This window comes from Podarcis melisellensis (genome assembly GCF_964234715.1).
Source record: "Podarcis melisellensis genome assembly, chromosome: 4".
Taxonomy (NCBI): Eukaryota; Metazoa; Chordata; class Lepidosauria; order Squamata; family Lacertidae; genus Podarcis; species Podarcis melisellensis.
The window spans coordinates 22,198,177-22,213,037 of record NC_138531.1 but is presented as its reverse complement, the minus strand read 5'-3'; the positions used below and the strand labels follow the sequence as shown (position 1 = coordinate 22,213,037).

The following is a 14,861-nucleotide window of genomic DNA, read 5'->3' as shown; positions in this document are numbered from 1 at the left end:
GAAAAGAAAAGAAAAGAAAAGAGGGGAAGTAAAGAAGCGGGGGAGGAAGGGGGGACAGCAAAAAAACGTGAGGAGGAGAAGAGATTCCATATTTAATAGATTGACGGTTTAGAATCAAATAGTGTGTTTGTTCGCTTACTTGGAATAACATACATTTCGGAATTACGGTGCACATCTCTGCCTTGACCAGGAAGAGACTTACAGCAATCTTAAAATCCCTGGCATCTCCAGGAAGGGCCAGGAGAGACCCCTGTCTGAAATCCTGGAGAGCCTGCCAGTCAGTGTAGGCAATACTGAGATAGATAGACCAATGGCCTGGCTCGGTATAAGGCCGTGTCCCTTATTCAGAGGCTAGAATGGTCCACAGTGCCCTTTCTATCTGTATGGAACATTTGCGGCACCACCCAGCCAGCGCGAATTGCTCATAAGCCCCATTGGCTTCAATGGGAAGATTGCTGAACAAAGTGCTTGAGTTTTGCTGGACCGTGCCTCTTGTTTGTAACGTGCACGGTTTCTCCCGTGCGTGCCCTCGCAGTGCAGCTGACAGTATGCAAATTTAATGCAAGAAACAGCATGCTTCTTCAAAAGTTGTCTTATCGCAAAGATAACCCTTTCACTGATAGCAGCTGGGGAAAATCATAGGTTTGAATTAATCTGCCTGCAAGTCCACTACAACTTTCACGATTAAAAAGCCTTATTCGCTACCTGCCATCCATGTTTGTCTGTCCACCCAGCCATCTCTCCGCTGTTTATAGTCCCCACAAACAAGGGAATTGATCAGCGACATATATTTGAATTAAGACGCACTAAATCGATGACAGATCCATATCACGCTGCGTTTAACAAGAGTTGTACACGGAGGCCAGGACATAACTTCCAAACTATTATTCAGGTTTGGAACTCCCCCTCCCCGCGCCCCGTTTAAACCATTACATATCGGAAATTCAAGTATAACTCAATATATTTTTCATACTTAAAAAAACAAGAAATTCCTGTTTCGAAAGAAGCTTTCATTTCATTCGAAAACTATCTATCAGGCAACCCAGCCCCCTCTTTTTTAAAAGACCCCCATACTGTAGACTCCCCCCCAAAAAAAAATCAAAATTGATCAGCAATCAAGCTTCAAAATGAATTTGGAAACACGTTGATGCCCTGCGGAGCCGGCTTTGGGGGCAAAATAATAATAATAATAGTGAGTTTCATCACACCGGTATGCTTATGTGTGTGTCTTTTAACTTTGTACGGTGTCTGTAAAGCTGCAATCCTAAACACACTAGGGAATAAGACCCATTGGAGGCAGTGGGTCTTACTTCAGAGAAAACAGGCGCGAGGTTGCACAAGGCGAAAAGAGGACGTGAAGCCCGCATGTTAATAGTTGGGTTGCAAGATCTCTTTATGGAAACCCCTGAAATGAATGTATCAAACGCCTGGCCGCCTGCGCGATGCGCTAGCTCGGCGACCTAAGGGCTAGTTGGAGAGCTGTTGGCGATTTTCACGTGGTCCCTAACAGAAAGATTTTCTCCCTCTCTCATATTCTCCATCTCTCTCTCTTTTAACTTAAAAATGGGGAATGCGTCTGACTGCATGTACTCCGAGGACTGAAATTGGCTCACCTCGTCTCCGCCTGTTTCAAATTAGGCGCAGAACTACTGGAAAGACGTGTTGCCAAAAAGTCAGCCTTTACCATGCAGTGCGGCGTGTTGAACCAAGTGCTAGCGCCGCCCCAAGAGCTTTTCGGTGCTATTTCAGGCGCTGCTACTTTGCATTATGGAAATACTACTGCCTATTTCTGTTCCAGGACTTGCTCCCGCTGCGGCGACTAAGTTTTGTTCAGCTTTGCCGGTCGCGAAAAGAAGGAAGGCGACGTCCCTCCTCCTTTATTTTCAGAGCTGAAAGCTCAGTCCCACCCACACCCCACTTTTCTGGTGCATTTGAATTTTTTTTTAAGGAAATGTGCAGGTGTTTGCCGCTCCATTCGTAAATTCAGTTAATTTGTAATAGGTCTCCCAAGTTTCCAACAGAATCCACACATCTATTTAAATTAATGGACTTGTACCAAATGAGGAGGGGTGGGGAAAACGCACGGATTCGGATCGGGGCGCCAACCTCTACCCCTGCTCCGGTTCGATCCGCAGGCGTACATTTCTCAGCATCCTACGGACCCCACCAGCATCCTCGCAGGAAACGTCCACGCGAAATTTCCCCCGAGGACTGTACACCTGTTCCTCAAATAAGTCCCAGCAGCTCAAAGGCAGGCTTTCCTCCCAGAGCGCTGGCGTGCAGGAGCGTACACGGGGATTTAGGGTTTTCCTGTGTAAACAGGACGGAAATTTCAGGGAAACGGTGGAGGCGGGAGTGTTGGAAGGAGAGAGAAGAATCGTACAAAAGTAAGGATGGCGCATCCTGACGATTCATTCTATCAGCCACGTTTTTTAAAAAGAGCAAGACCTGACTGATCTATTTTTAGGCTTCATTGAGATGGAGAAGCGGATCTGACGTCTCCTGCGAGACTCAGCCGTTTGAGATGAACCCCCCTACCCCGCCCTAAGAACTAATTCTTTTTACACCAGCTTATGGGAGCAGTTATTTCCATTACTTAGGGAAATGAATCGTTGTAGTTCTTTCCACACAGTCACGAAGAAACTCTCATGAAGCATTTGTTGCGTATCTTGACTACCGCAGTCGTGTCTCGGCGTTTAAGGCAACAGCTTATATTCACTTCTATTCTGAAGCCAGTAATAATTGTAACTGCACCAAAATATCTCCTTCCAATCGACGCTTCGGTCCTAAGCACATGTGCTGGAGAGGAAGTCAATGAAAGCAACGGGACTTTCATATGCGCTTGTATATGAATTACACAGCTCCCCATCCACTTGTTGAGTTTGTATTTATTTGTGCGATTTACATCCATACAATTCATTTAGGGCGCATTTATTTTAGGGCGTTTAGGACGCTCGCCTTGCATACTGAGTCTACCTATAAATAGTTACAAAGAAGCTTACAGTCTGGTGGGTGCCATCGCAGCCCTAGGCTCCAAGTCCTAAAAATAGACACATAGAATCATACCGTTGGAAGGAACCCCAGGGTCATCTAGCCCAACCCTTGGCAACACAGGAATGTCAACTCCATTATACATGGCAGATGGTCATCCAACCTCTGCTTCAAACCCTCCCAAGTGCCTTATGTCGTTCTCACCAAGGTGTAAAGTATGTCATTACCAATTATCATGGGTTGTTGTACCAAGGATCCTTTTTCACACGAGCAAATGCCCTCCCGGTGTGTTTTTAAGTTCGGGCACAAACACTCTTTAAAACTTGCAGCTGATGTGCCCGCAAGAACATTATGCCGAGTCGCAGTAGGCAGTGGTTTCAGGCTGGGCAAAAAGTTGCGGCGGCTCCTCACTGAACAGCTCATATCAGGGTCGTGAGTTCGATTCCCACGCTGGGCGAAAGATTCCTGCGTTTCAGGGGGGTTGGACTACATGACCCTGGGGGTCCCTCCCAACTCTACAATTCTATCCCAGGTAACTGGGAAGCAGCAACTCTCCTTTGCGCGCCTGGAGAGAGATCCGGGCTGCCTTCCCTGACAGTTTCCAAGCAAGCGTGCCGCCGCGTGTTTCCCCCTGGCACGCCGCTCGCTTGGCACTCCCTCTGCGGCCGGGCGCTAACTTTTTCCCCTTCTTCCTTCCTTTCAGCAAGTGCAACTTTTTTTGGGGGGGGGAGGGAGAAACGCGCGCGAGAGCGAGAAAAGGGGCGTCGGGGGGTGGGGAGAGCGAGCGAGAGCGCGAAAGCAGACAAGAGCGCGAGGGCGGTTCCCCGCTGAGCGCCCGGCCTGAATGGGAGCCAATCGCGCTGGCCTGGCCTCTGCCAATCACCGGCCTCCCTCCAATCCCACCCGCGCACATTTCCAAACTCTGGTTCCCAACCGCGCCGCTCAAATGTGCCGAGCGCTCTGCCAATCGCTGGAGGCCAGAGCGGGGAGAGGATGGCAGCAGCAGCCGAGTTGGGAAACGGAGCAGACAAAAGAAGTTAAAGAGCCGCTTAATCGCTCCATGTTTGGCAAGGCGGCGGCGCTGGCCACGGCGGCAGCAACAGCCTCGGCGGCGGCGGCAGGCAGGGGGAGGAAGGCCACCGCCCCCTCGGGGCCGGCCCAGGCGACCCCCTCGCGCCTGGATGGGCCCCGGGGCTGCGGCGCCATGGAGCCCGCGCTGAGTTGCAAGAGGAGCCCCAGCCTGCGCTTGGCCGACCTGGCCGCATTGCATGGCGTCGGCGTCGGAGGAGGCAGCAGCGCCACCAGCGGTGGCGGCTTCCAGCCCTTGCACCCGGGGGACCTGGGCTCCTCGGACCCGGCTGCCGCGGCCCCCTTCGGGCCGGAGCACGTGGCGTCGGGGGCGCTCAAGTTGAGCCCGGCCGGCGCCGAGGCCGCCTTCGCCTCGTCGTCGCAGGCGGGCGCCAACGGCGCGGCCGGCAGCCCCTCGTACGCGGCGCCGCGGCGGGCCGAGCGGCCTCTGCAGCAACACCCGGCCAGCTCGCCCATGTTCATCTCGTCGGCGGGCACCTACGGCGCCGGCGGCGAGCAGCCTCACGCCGCCGCCTTCCCGGGGCTGCACGACCACCCGGCGGGCCCGTCCGGAGGCCACCACCCGCTCAACGGGCAGATGCGGCTGGGGCTGGCCGTGGCTGCGGCTGCCGCGGCGGCTGCCGAGTTTTACGGGCGCGTGGAGCCCTTCCGCCCGTCGTCCGTGGCGGCCGCCGCCGCCGCCTCCGAAGCGTCCTACGGCGCCGCGCCGCAAGGCTACCCGGTCAACTTGGCGGCGGCCGTCCTGCAACAGGCGCCAGCGCCTCCCGCACATGCGCACCACGCGCCTCCACACCATCACCACCCTGCGGGCGCCTCCTCCGCTGCCGCCGCCGCCGCCTTCCTGCGCTACATGCGGCAGCCCATCAAGCAAGAGCTGATCTGCAAGTGGATCGAGGCCGAGGCGGCCGCGCCGCCCTGCTCGCAGACCTACAGCACCATGCACGAGCTGGTCAATCACGTCACGGTGGAGCACGTCGGCGGGCCCGAGCAGAGCAGCCACGTGTGCTTCTGGGAGGAGTGTCCCCGCGAAGGGAAGCCCTTCAAGGCCAAGTACAAGCTCATCAACCACATCCGCGTGCACACGGGCGAGAAGCCCTTCCCGTGCCCCTTCCCCGGCTGCGGGAAGGTCTTCGCGCGCTCCGAGAACCTCAAGATCCACAAAAGGACGCACACAGGTGGGTGGCACGACCGGAGCGCGCGCCTTTCTCCGGCCGCGTCTCTCCGGCGCGCGGTGCTGGCTTCTTTTCTCTACCCCCTCCTCCCTCCTTCCTCTATCTCCTACGTACCCTCAGACGTGTGACGTTTGTCATGAATAAGTAATTTCACCAGCTCTTTGGGGCTGCAGTGGGAGAGTGAGTCTTCCTTGATATGTCTGCGTTGTCTGTGTATGCGTGGTTTGGGAATGGCTCGCGGGTCTTCTGCGTTGTGCCCGCTGCGGTTTTGGTGAGAGCGAGGAAGGCTTCCCGGCGCCACAGAATTCCTCAGCAGGCAAACTAAGAGCGCTGTGGATAGCTAGGAGCTCCCACGAAAGTGGGAAGAACGGAGGAGTCCCACGAAGGCCTGCGGTGTGCCCAGCAGGAGTGCCTGTTTGGCCCCGCGACCGTGGGTGCCCGGGGCTGTGGGTGCTATGCAGCGTACATGGTCCTGGCGACGAAATTTGTGGGTGCCAGGCCAGGTCCCTTCATGGTGAATTTTGTGGGTCCTCGGGCACCAGGGGCCCAGGGAGCCGGCACCTATGGTGTCCAGTACTCCTCTTAGATAGTGGAAAGAAAGGGCAAACCCCAAACTTTATTCTGGTCAATTCACTTTTCAAAAAGTTTCTCCTATGCTTTTATTTGTTTGGGTTTTGTTTTCTTTTTTATATATGAAGGAGAGAGTCAGGGGATTTGATCATGTTGCCTCTCAAGAGGGGGTACTTTTCAAATGAGACCACCAATATTTTACTTTCCCGGGGGGAGTTTTTCTCCCTTAGTTGTTTTTGGGGAAGTGATAGGCAGGGGCTTTTAAAAGATATGTTGTTGGTTTAAAGGTGTGTTTCAATGGAGGGAGCGCTGCTATAGCGATTCGGAATAGTGCTTTTGAGAACAAATGGGAAGGGAAGGCGACGCGGGTGTGCCTTTGTGCGTGTCTCCGCCAGACTAGCCATTTCAATGAAGTTCCGTTTATGGCGCTGTATCTTTTACAGCTTGGTTTTGATTTGCCCCTGGCCTTTTGGCTTCACTTAAAAGGCGGTTGGGATTTATAGTTGCGTGTAGACAGATATTATCCACCGGAGGCTGCTTATAGGGAAGGGGGGGCAAAGGCCGGAGGGGGCTCCACCTAATTGTTTTCATGATTTATTGTGTGTTGTTGCAAAAAAAAAAAAAAAAGGAAAAGGAAAGGGGGGTGGCGAGGCGGACAAGGTGCAACGCGCTGTTCAAACTCCCATGCAAATAGCCCCTGGCGGCAAAAGCTATCGATTTTTAGATGGTGAATCCGCAGGGTTGAGCCCATCTGTGCGAGCCCTGAGACCCCCCTCCCACGCAGCCCCATGGAGCGGGGAGTGGGGGGGTGTGGATCTGTCCTGCAAGCGAAGAGGAGCGCGGTGCCTTTAGGCCTTGGAGGCCGAGTCTGCTCCGGAAGGGCCTTACTGGGAGTTTTGCAGACTCTCCTAAAGAAGATGCTTGCAACTTGCAAGGGCTGGTTTCTGCGCAGTAATCGTAGGGCTCTCGCCCGGGGAAAACCCTGCTGGTGCTCTGGGAGGAGGGGCAGGAGGAAAGCCTCGCGAGGGCTTTCCAGCTCGTCCTTCCATTCACACAGCTCCTTTTCCAGCTGGAGAACTCCGATGTTCGGCTCATCTCGCCCTCGCCCGCTTGAGGCTGCCCACACAGTGCCCTTGCTACTGCCGCTGGGAAGAAGATCCGAGTCTGGTTCCTTCGGGCCGAGGCTCCTGCAGGTGGGGGAATAGCTGGAGCCCCGCCGCTCCTCCTGACCGGTGCCCATCGGTCGGGTAGGGTTGGGTGGGGATCCGAAGCCGGCCCGATCCCCACCGCCTGTTGCAGACAAAAGACCCACGACTGAAGATCCGGAGGGGCCGAGGAGCGCCGCAGAAAGCTGCTCGGTGTTTTTTCTGCAACAGTGTTGCAGGGGCACACGGTTGCAAAACGCTTCTGCACGGTTTGCAAGATCCGGTGCTGGCAGGGAACTCTTTCCACGGCCACGTGCTGGCACGGAAGCCCTGGCCAGGGAGCTCGAGTTGACTGTAGCATAAGCAGCTCTATTGCCCGTTAACAGCTCCACTTTCTCCTCTTGCGGGCGAGGGCAAAACGACTCCCCGGAAGCCGAGGAGAGCGGCTTCAGGCGCCCTTTCCCCTTCTCTCCAGGAGGTTCCTCCTGCCCAACCGAGGGGTCCCTGATTCCCAGGCCCGGGAGTCAAAATGCTCCGCCTCCCGCTTCATTTGACGCAGCCAAACGGGAGTTGTAAGATTGTCCGGAGCAACCTCGGCATTTCTGTGCGTAATTTTGCAATTTCGCGCCCTTCTTGGTTTCTTCTCGCTCTCCTACAGGCTTCTCCCCTAAGACCAGAATAGGTTCGTGTTAACGTAAGAAATTTGAGTTTCAAGATCAAGGATCGTATGTTTGGGTTTAAGCAGCAAATGAGTTTTCCTCCCCCCCCCTTTTTTTTTTGTTCTGTTTGGTTGAGAACGAGTTGAGCTCCCAATGGTGGTGGGGGGAAATCGCCCTGCGCTTGGCTTTCGTGTGGTTGGTTTTGTTTTTAAAGATAGCCGGCGGCTTGTCTCTTGATCGATGCCGCTAGTTGTTGCCTCCCTGAGCCCTGAACCGCTCGCGCGGTTTGTGGAAACGGGCCTCCGACCTCGCTTCGAATTAGTAGGCGGTGAAGTTTCCTTTCTCGGCGCGCAAAAGGGAGCGAGCAGCCTTTTCCTCAGCGAGAACCGTTGCTTTTCGACTGCGCATCTCTCGCCTTAAAACCGAGATAATCTGCAAATGGTTAAACTCTGACGTGAACCTTTCGTCAGAGACAAGACCAAAATAAACATCAGGATGGCATGGGCATCTCGCTTCGGGATGTATGAGCATAGCAACCAGGGCATCCCTTGAAAGTCGGTCCTCTTCCCAAAACCTAGTGCTGCTGGCCTTAATTAAATATATATATTAAAAAATAGAGTTGACCGAAGTTAAAAGCAGACAAATCTGATTAGCGATTGCTGAAACAGGTTCTAGACAGACAAACGCACATGTAAACCCAATTATGCCATATTTTGAAGAGCAAGAAATAAGACACATTTTTTGGCTTCTACATTTAACTATGGACACCTATGGCCACTATCATTTTTAGAAAGAGAATGTGTCCTGGAAAAAAAGGACATATAGTAACCCTAAAATGCTTTCCTTAAATAAATAGCAAAACACCAACCTTCTGTCTCAGGATATTTCAGCTGAAAGGACAACACTAGGCTATGTTGACCAGAATGATCCGAAACACAGTTACTTGGAAGTAACTGAGCTCAGTGGCCTTACTTGCTGCCAAGTGAATAGGCTTGGCGCTGAGGTTTGGATCTTTTAACTTTTTCATGTAGAATCTTTATCCCATTTTATAGCAACGACATTTCGTTGGAAATACTTTTGAGACTTCTGAAAGGCTGTATAATTTCTGTTCAATTGCCACATATCACCAGGAGACGTTTTCTGGTTGAAATAATGCATTTGTGATTGAAGTAGAATTGGTAAGTTGGGATCTGCCTGTATTTACACAGGAAAAGGAATGCCATAAATTAAACCTTCTGCCTTTCCCAAAAAGGAGTAGATAGATGCTGTTTTCACCAGTAAAACAACAAAGGTCGCAATCCTACATGTGCTTTCCTGGAAGCCAAGTGGAACTATGTAATATTTCTGAGTAAACATGCTCAAGATTGAGTTGGATGAAAATACTGAATTACCTTGTTGACTAGGAAACGTGTATTAATATTGGGGTGCAATCCTGATGTCTTATTTGGGTGTCTATAAATAAAATTCATATTTTACCATATTTTTGCCTCCATGTATGGATGGGATTAATTTTTTTAAAAAATCCCTTTTTGAAATAAAGTAATGCTAAACCCATGTCCACTTGTGGCAGCAGAAATTATTCCTGCCTTTTTGCTTCCAGAACCTTGGAAAATAATTGTAGAATTGCATTGCACCTTGGAGCCAGTGAGATGCCAGAAGTAAAGGCCCTGAGGGTGGCTTTCACAATCACCCTCAAGGTGCACATTAAACCTATTTAAACAGATTCACCATCTTATTTCGAAGCATAAACTAGTCCTAGGTAAAGAGATCTTGGCCAGCTCACTGCTCATGGAGTGGGTAGCTTTCTCAATAATGAGCAAGCTGTAAAAAGCTAAGAATGTCAGAGAAGGGAGGGGAAGAGAGGGTGCCCCTCTTTGAGAGCCTGATCTGTTGACAATGGTTTAAAAAAAAGGAAAAGAGGGAGAGCAATGTGTTTAAACAGGTGCTACTTTTATTTTAGAAAAAGGAGAATCTCCTCTTGCAAACCACAAGGGAAGGGATTAGGACAATATGGGTTTGTCTGGAGATAAAGCCATATCCGTGTATGGATGTGTAAGCCCCTACTTTAATCCATCATTTAAATTTTTCATTTACAAGAGAAATATGGGCATGGAATAAGGAGAGACATTCCCATTGTCCTGGATATGTTTATCTGAATGTCATGATCACAGTTTAGAAAATATTCTTTAACATTGTGGACTACATTTTTGAGCAAATGTAAACCTGCTCACTCTCTCTGTGTAGTAATAATAATAATAATAATAATAATGATTGAAAAGTTAAGCTATTGGAGGGATGGTAAAGACTGGAGTCAATTTTATCTGCTGATTCTTTGTTTTGCAATCCTCTCTAGTCTCTGTCTCCCCTGTTCCTGTGTTTGGTTTGACATGTAAATTCAAAGTTTGGGGATTTCTTTCTTTCCTTTCACAAAGAGGTCCATTATGGATGTTTTTCTCTTTCAGGAGAGAAGCCTTTTAAATGTGAATTTGATGGCTGCGACAGGAAGTTTGCCAATAGCAGTGACAGAAAGAAACACTCTCATGTCCACACCAGTGACAAGCCATATTTCTGCAAAGTCAGAGGCTGTGACAAGTCTTACACACATCCGAGCTCCTTGCGCAAGCACATGAAGATCCATTGCAAATCCCCGCCGCCTTCTCCTACCCCAGGATCTCATGGCTACCAACCCACGGGGACACCACTGGGTGCCCCTCTGTCCCCTCTCCAGGACTCTGGCAGGGGCCGCCCTGTCAACCTTTCTCCTCAGGTCACCAATCTCAATGAATGGTATGTGTGCCAAGCCACTGGGGCCCCGAACCACCTCCATACGCCATCCAGTAATGCCACATCTTCTGAGGAGGAAGAGAACGAGGAAGAAATTTATAGGAACTCTGAGACAAGAACTATTCATTAGAACTGGGAGGGAGGCAGAACTTTGAAGATGGCACGATCATGCCATCTTGGTTAATTTGGGCTATTTATTCAGTATTATGAAACCCTATGGTGTTTGTAACATGTAACTAATTTAATTAAGACATTGGACTTGTGTGTCTCTCTCTTTTCTAATTAAAAAGAATAATCTTTTTTTAAAAAGCAAACCACCAAGCCGGACTGTAACAGTAATCCATTGTGCATCTTCCCTACCCTACCCTATGTTTATGGAAGACGTCAGAGGAGTTCACCTTTGTGTTGCTTGAACTTCAGTGTGTGCACTGCCAGGTTGACAATTCGGTGTGATAGTTTTCCCAAAATAAAAGCAGGAGGAATGTGGCTTATGAATGTAACTGGGAAGCTAATGGGCTTTCTCTGTGCTAGGAGTGGATTCCTTAAGCTTGTCCACCTATTTTTGAAAAGGCACGTTCTTCCATCTAGGCCTCTATCCCACAGCCATCACCTGTGAAACTGCCAACTGGTTTCTTGCATCCAAGTACTGTATATGTACGTGTACGATAATGTATAGGTACAGTTCACTGCCTCTGAAATCTTAAGTCCTCAAAATCTCAAAACGGAATGCTGAAACGTAGACCTTGGGTTGCAGTTTGCATCGCACTAAAACCAATGTTGAAATTCACCACCACAAGATTCAAGGTGGCACCTTTATAGAACAGTGCTAAATTTGCTTATATGGAAGATCAGTCCATTGTTTTAAATGGAACTCGCTTCCAAGTAAATATGCTGGGTGGGAGGGAGGGAGAGCAGTCACAATCCTAGTTGTGTAGGATTTCACAAACGCTATTGAGCAAGGGGGGGTTGGGTTTTGTTTCATTTTATTTCTTTAGCCATCTGATCCTAAACATGCTTACTCGGAAGAAAGTTGCACTGAAGGGGCTTACTTCCAATAAGAATACTTAAGAACAGTACTGTTAGGCAGTACCTTATACACACTGGTGTGACTGTAAGTCCCATTGAATTCAATAGGACTTACTTCTGAGTAGACCTCCACATGATTGCACTGTTAATGTCTCAGTTATTTTAATTTTCCTTTCCTTTCCTTTCCTTTTTTTTTAATGTCTTTCTAAGCTCTAACCCTGAAAGGGGAGGGAATTAAATCAGTTGCTATGATTATTGTTGTTTAACACATTCAACGAATTGTGCTCTAAAGACATTTGTCCCACTGGTTTCAGTGTTACTCATTAGTACGTGTCTTAGCAGGACTGCTTAATGGTTTTTCCTTGTCATGGGAGTGTCGCTAAATGAGATCTATCTTTATATGTGATATAGCAGAGGCCATGAGTCTAAACACGCTTCCTTGCAAGCCAGTCACATTGAATCAGAGTAAATTGGATTTATGAGTAAGCATATTTGGGAATGAAGCCCAGCCTATAATGTTAGGTCAAAAGTGCTGTGAACTTCACAGCTGTTACTATGTCAAAGTCTCCCTGTTGAAAGAGTTATGATGCTAAGAGTGACACATGACTTTCTGGAAGATACTATATTTTACTGATCCAGCTTAACACCCTTGCATGCACAAAAGGTTTCATAAATTACTTCTAGCTCTATTTTTTTCAGCATCTGCGATCCTGTTTCTTTTGCGGTGTGCCATTGACCAAAGTGCACTGGGGAAAGCAAACTGTCATAAATGTAAAAATGGAGGGAGGGGGATGCTGAGTAGATTACCTTTGGCCTAGCTGCCAAGCTATTATAGAGTGAGGTCATGGAATGCTGACAAATTCTGATGCAGTTGGTACGACATATTTCACGTGTAAAATGCTGGTTCATCATAAACACCCTACAGATAATCTAAAGAGCACTAATTTATCCTCTGAGACCACTGAATAAGTAACCAGTCACCAACCCATTACCAGGGCTTGTAGAAATGTGTGGGGATTTTTTTGTGTCTTGTGTGCTGTGATACGTAGTCTTGTCATTGTTATAACTTGTATGTGGAAGTGATCTATTTTGTACAGCGGAATTAATTTATTTTTTTATTTTTAGATATCAACTTCTTTCTTATTTCTTTTTAAAGAGTACAGAGCACACCAAAGAAGAATATTATTAATTTTGGTGATAGGTTGTCTATGATTCTGTGGTTGTTTTTCTGGGGGGCGGGGGAAAGTCCTTATATTTTTCAAGTTACTTGAATGAACAATGTAATGTGAAAACAGGTCCTTCCTGCATGTCTCCTGTGCAGTGTGTTGGTGATTCAATATAGTTTATAGAGATATTTGTTTCTTAGTACAGTGCATGGTGCTGTCCATCTGGAAGCCTTTAAATGTCCTGATCATATTGTTACATGAACAGAAAAAGGACATTCATTTTAATATCTATATCTATAAATATATAAATGAGAACTTGAATACAAACCACTTCTTAAAATTGTTTATTTGAATTGCATTCCTTTTCTCCTTCAAAACCCATTTGAATAATAAGGAAAAACTATCATGAAGTAAGACATGGACTTTTAAAGGATAATTTATGTTTTGGTGAGCTTTTTTAGAAAATTTCCTGAATTAAAAAAAATGTTTAATTTATACACTTTGTTTCCCTCCTACCAAATAGATTGCACTATCCATTACTACACCTTCGTGTTTTGTTTAATGTGAAATTAATGCCTTCACGGAAATACATTTGCTGGGAAGTAAGTATTTGGTTTCAATAGACTTACTTCCATGTAAATGGGATTTTCATTTGGGGGTACCAGGAGCAACATACTGTTTGTCTGCTGTGCCACTGCTTTTCCTCATATTTTTAAAACATGCAATACCTCCTTCATATCTGTAAACCTGGTCATAAGAAAGCAAGAATGGTTAAAAGTAAAATTTTAAAAAAAATCTTATTTTTTACTTGTGCTTTATTGTTGGGGGACAAATTATGATAACAGAGTGGCTTACAGAGTACTCAAGTTAGGAATTCAGTGATTGTCCCATCCTTGAAAGAAAAATAATTGCAAGGGAAATCATTAAGTACAAAACAACCTTCTCACTTATTTTATAGGTGTGCTTATACATTGCCATGAGAAATTTGGTACAAATGGTTTGGCTCATCCAAATCATGTTTAGTGGAAGTTGGTCTTGTTTGTAAGCAGTCTAAAGAAATCCACCAGAATCTGAAGGCCAATCTCATTGATAAATTAAAGGACATGGTTAAACCACATACATGAGGATGTGGCAAAGTTCATTCATGTGAATTGATATATTTGTATATGGATTTAAACAGTGCTCTTGTTCTAGAAAAAATGGTGCTGGGACTTGCCATGAACCCTTGTTCTTTTAGAATGAAAATGGCGTCCACCTAAGAGGTGCAGGAAGTTGGGGGGGGGAAAGCTTTGGATTTTAATAGAGATCATAACAGTTTGGGTGGATGGAGAACAGGCTTCTGTCTTAAATATTGACACACAATAGAAGAGGGAAGTTAGTATTACTGAGGTGTCTCTTAAGCACTGTGGACACTTCGTCAATGTGGCCTACGTACTTACCTTAAATCTAAACGTTCAAACAGTGGACAGTGTGCCACTCTCAACAAAAGTGCTATCAAAACCAATTGGAGATAGTGCTGATGAAATCAAAGTAATGTAGATGGGACAAGATAGCATGTGGGAGCTGCAAAATGCTAGACAAGGAGTGAACAGGAATGAAGTTCTGCTGAACCTTAATACAACTATCCTTTAAGTTTGTATCTTAACCGTGTCCACATTACTGTTCACGTGTTGAGTTCCTCAATACGATTTCCCACAGCCAACATGGTTGATTTTGGCCTCAGGTGGCGAAGGTGCAACCGGTTGCAAAGAGTTGCTTAGACTCCATGAAGAATGAGGACCTTTCGGATTGGGGAAAGGGTGGACTAACTGAGTTTCTGGTGAAAAGCACACAAAGCCCACCCCGCACCCTACTCCAAGGCATGAATCATTCATGGGAAATATATCAGAGATAAAAGATATCTGACAATGAGGAGCCTAAAACAAGTTTTCCCCTTCTTGTTTTCTGCCTTCCAACGCCCCATCTCTCCCTCTCCCCTCGGTCTATAGAGCTGAAATTGACCACTGCACGTCTTGCGCCACTTCAAAGTAATTTGCGCCAGAACGGAAGGCTCGGCGCTTGGGCAATCTTCATGGTGCGTTAAGATTTCTATGGCAATTGGCAAGCAAGACTTTTCCCATCTGAATATGGCTCAAAGAAAAGGCACTTATTGACACGAAGTTGGCCATCTTCAAAGACTTCATCTCTTCTAAGCAGGGGGAAAATGTGCTCTCACACAAACAAGGCTTTAAATCAGCCGTGATCCACTTTTGTCTTAGT

General features: G+C 47.6%; 1 protein-coding gene across 1 annotated transcript; it reads left to right on the top strand.

Annotated features, from left to right (window-relative positions):
- Nucleotides 1–3,835: 3,835 nt before the first annotated feature.
- On the top strand, nt 3,836–13,568 carry ZIC5 (Zic family member 5; the record flags this gene model as incomplete). Its single annotated transcript, XM_081908214.1, has 2 exons — nt 3,836–5,255; nt 10,089–13,568. The coding sequence occupies 2 exons, from the start codon at nt 3,836–3,838 to the stop codon at nt 10,538–10,540; spliced, it is 1,872 nt and encodes a 623-aa protein (XP_081764340.1). The 3' UTR covers nt 10,541–13,568.
- Nucleotides 13,569–14,861: the final 1,293 nt, after the last annotated feature.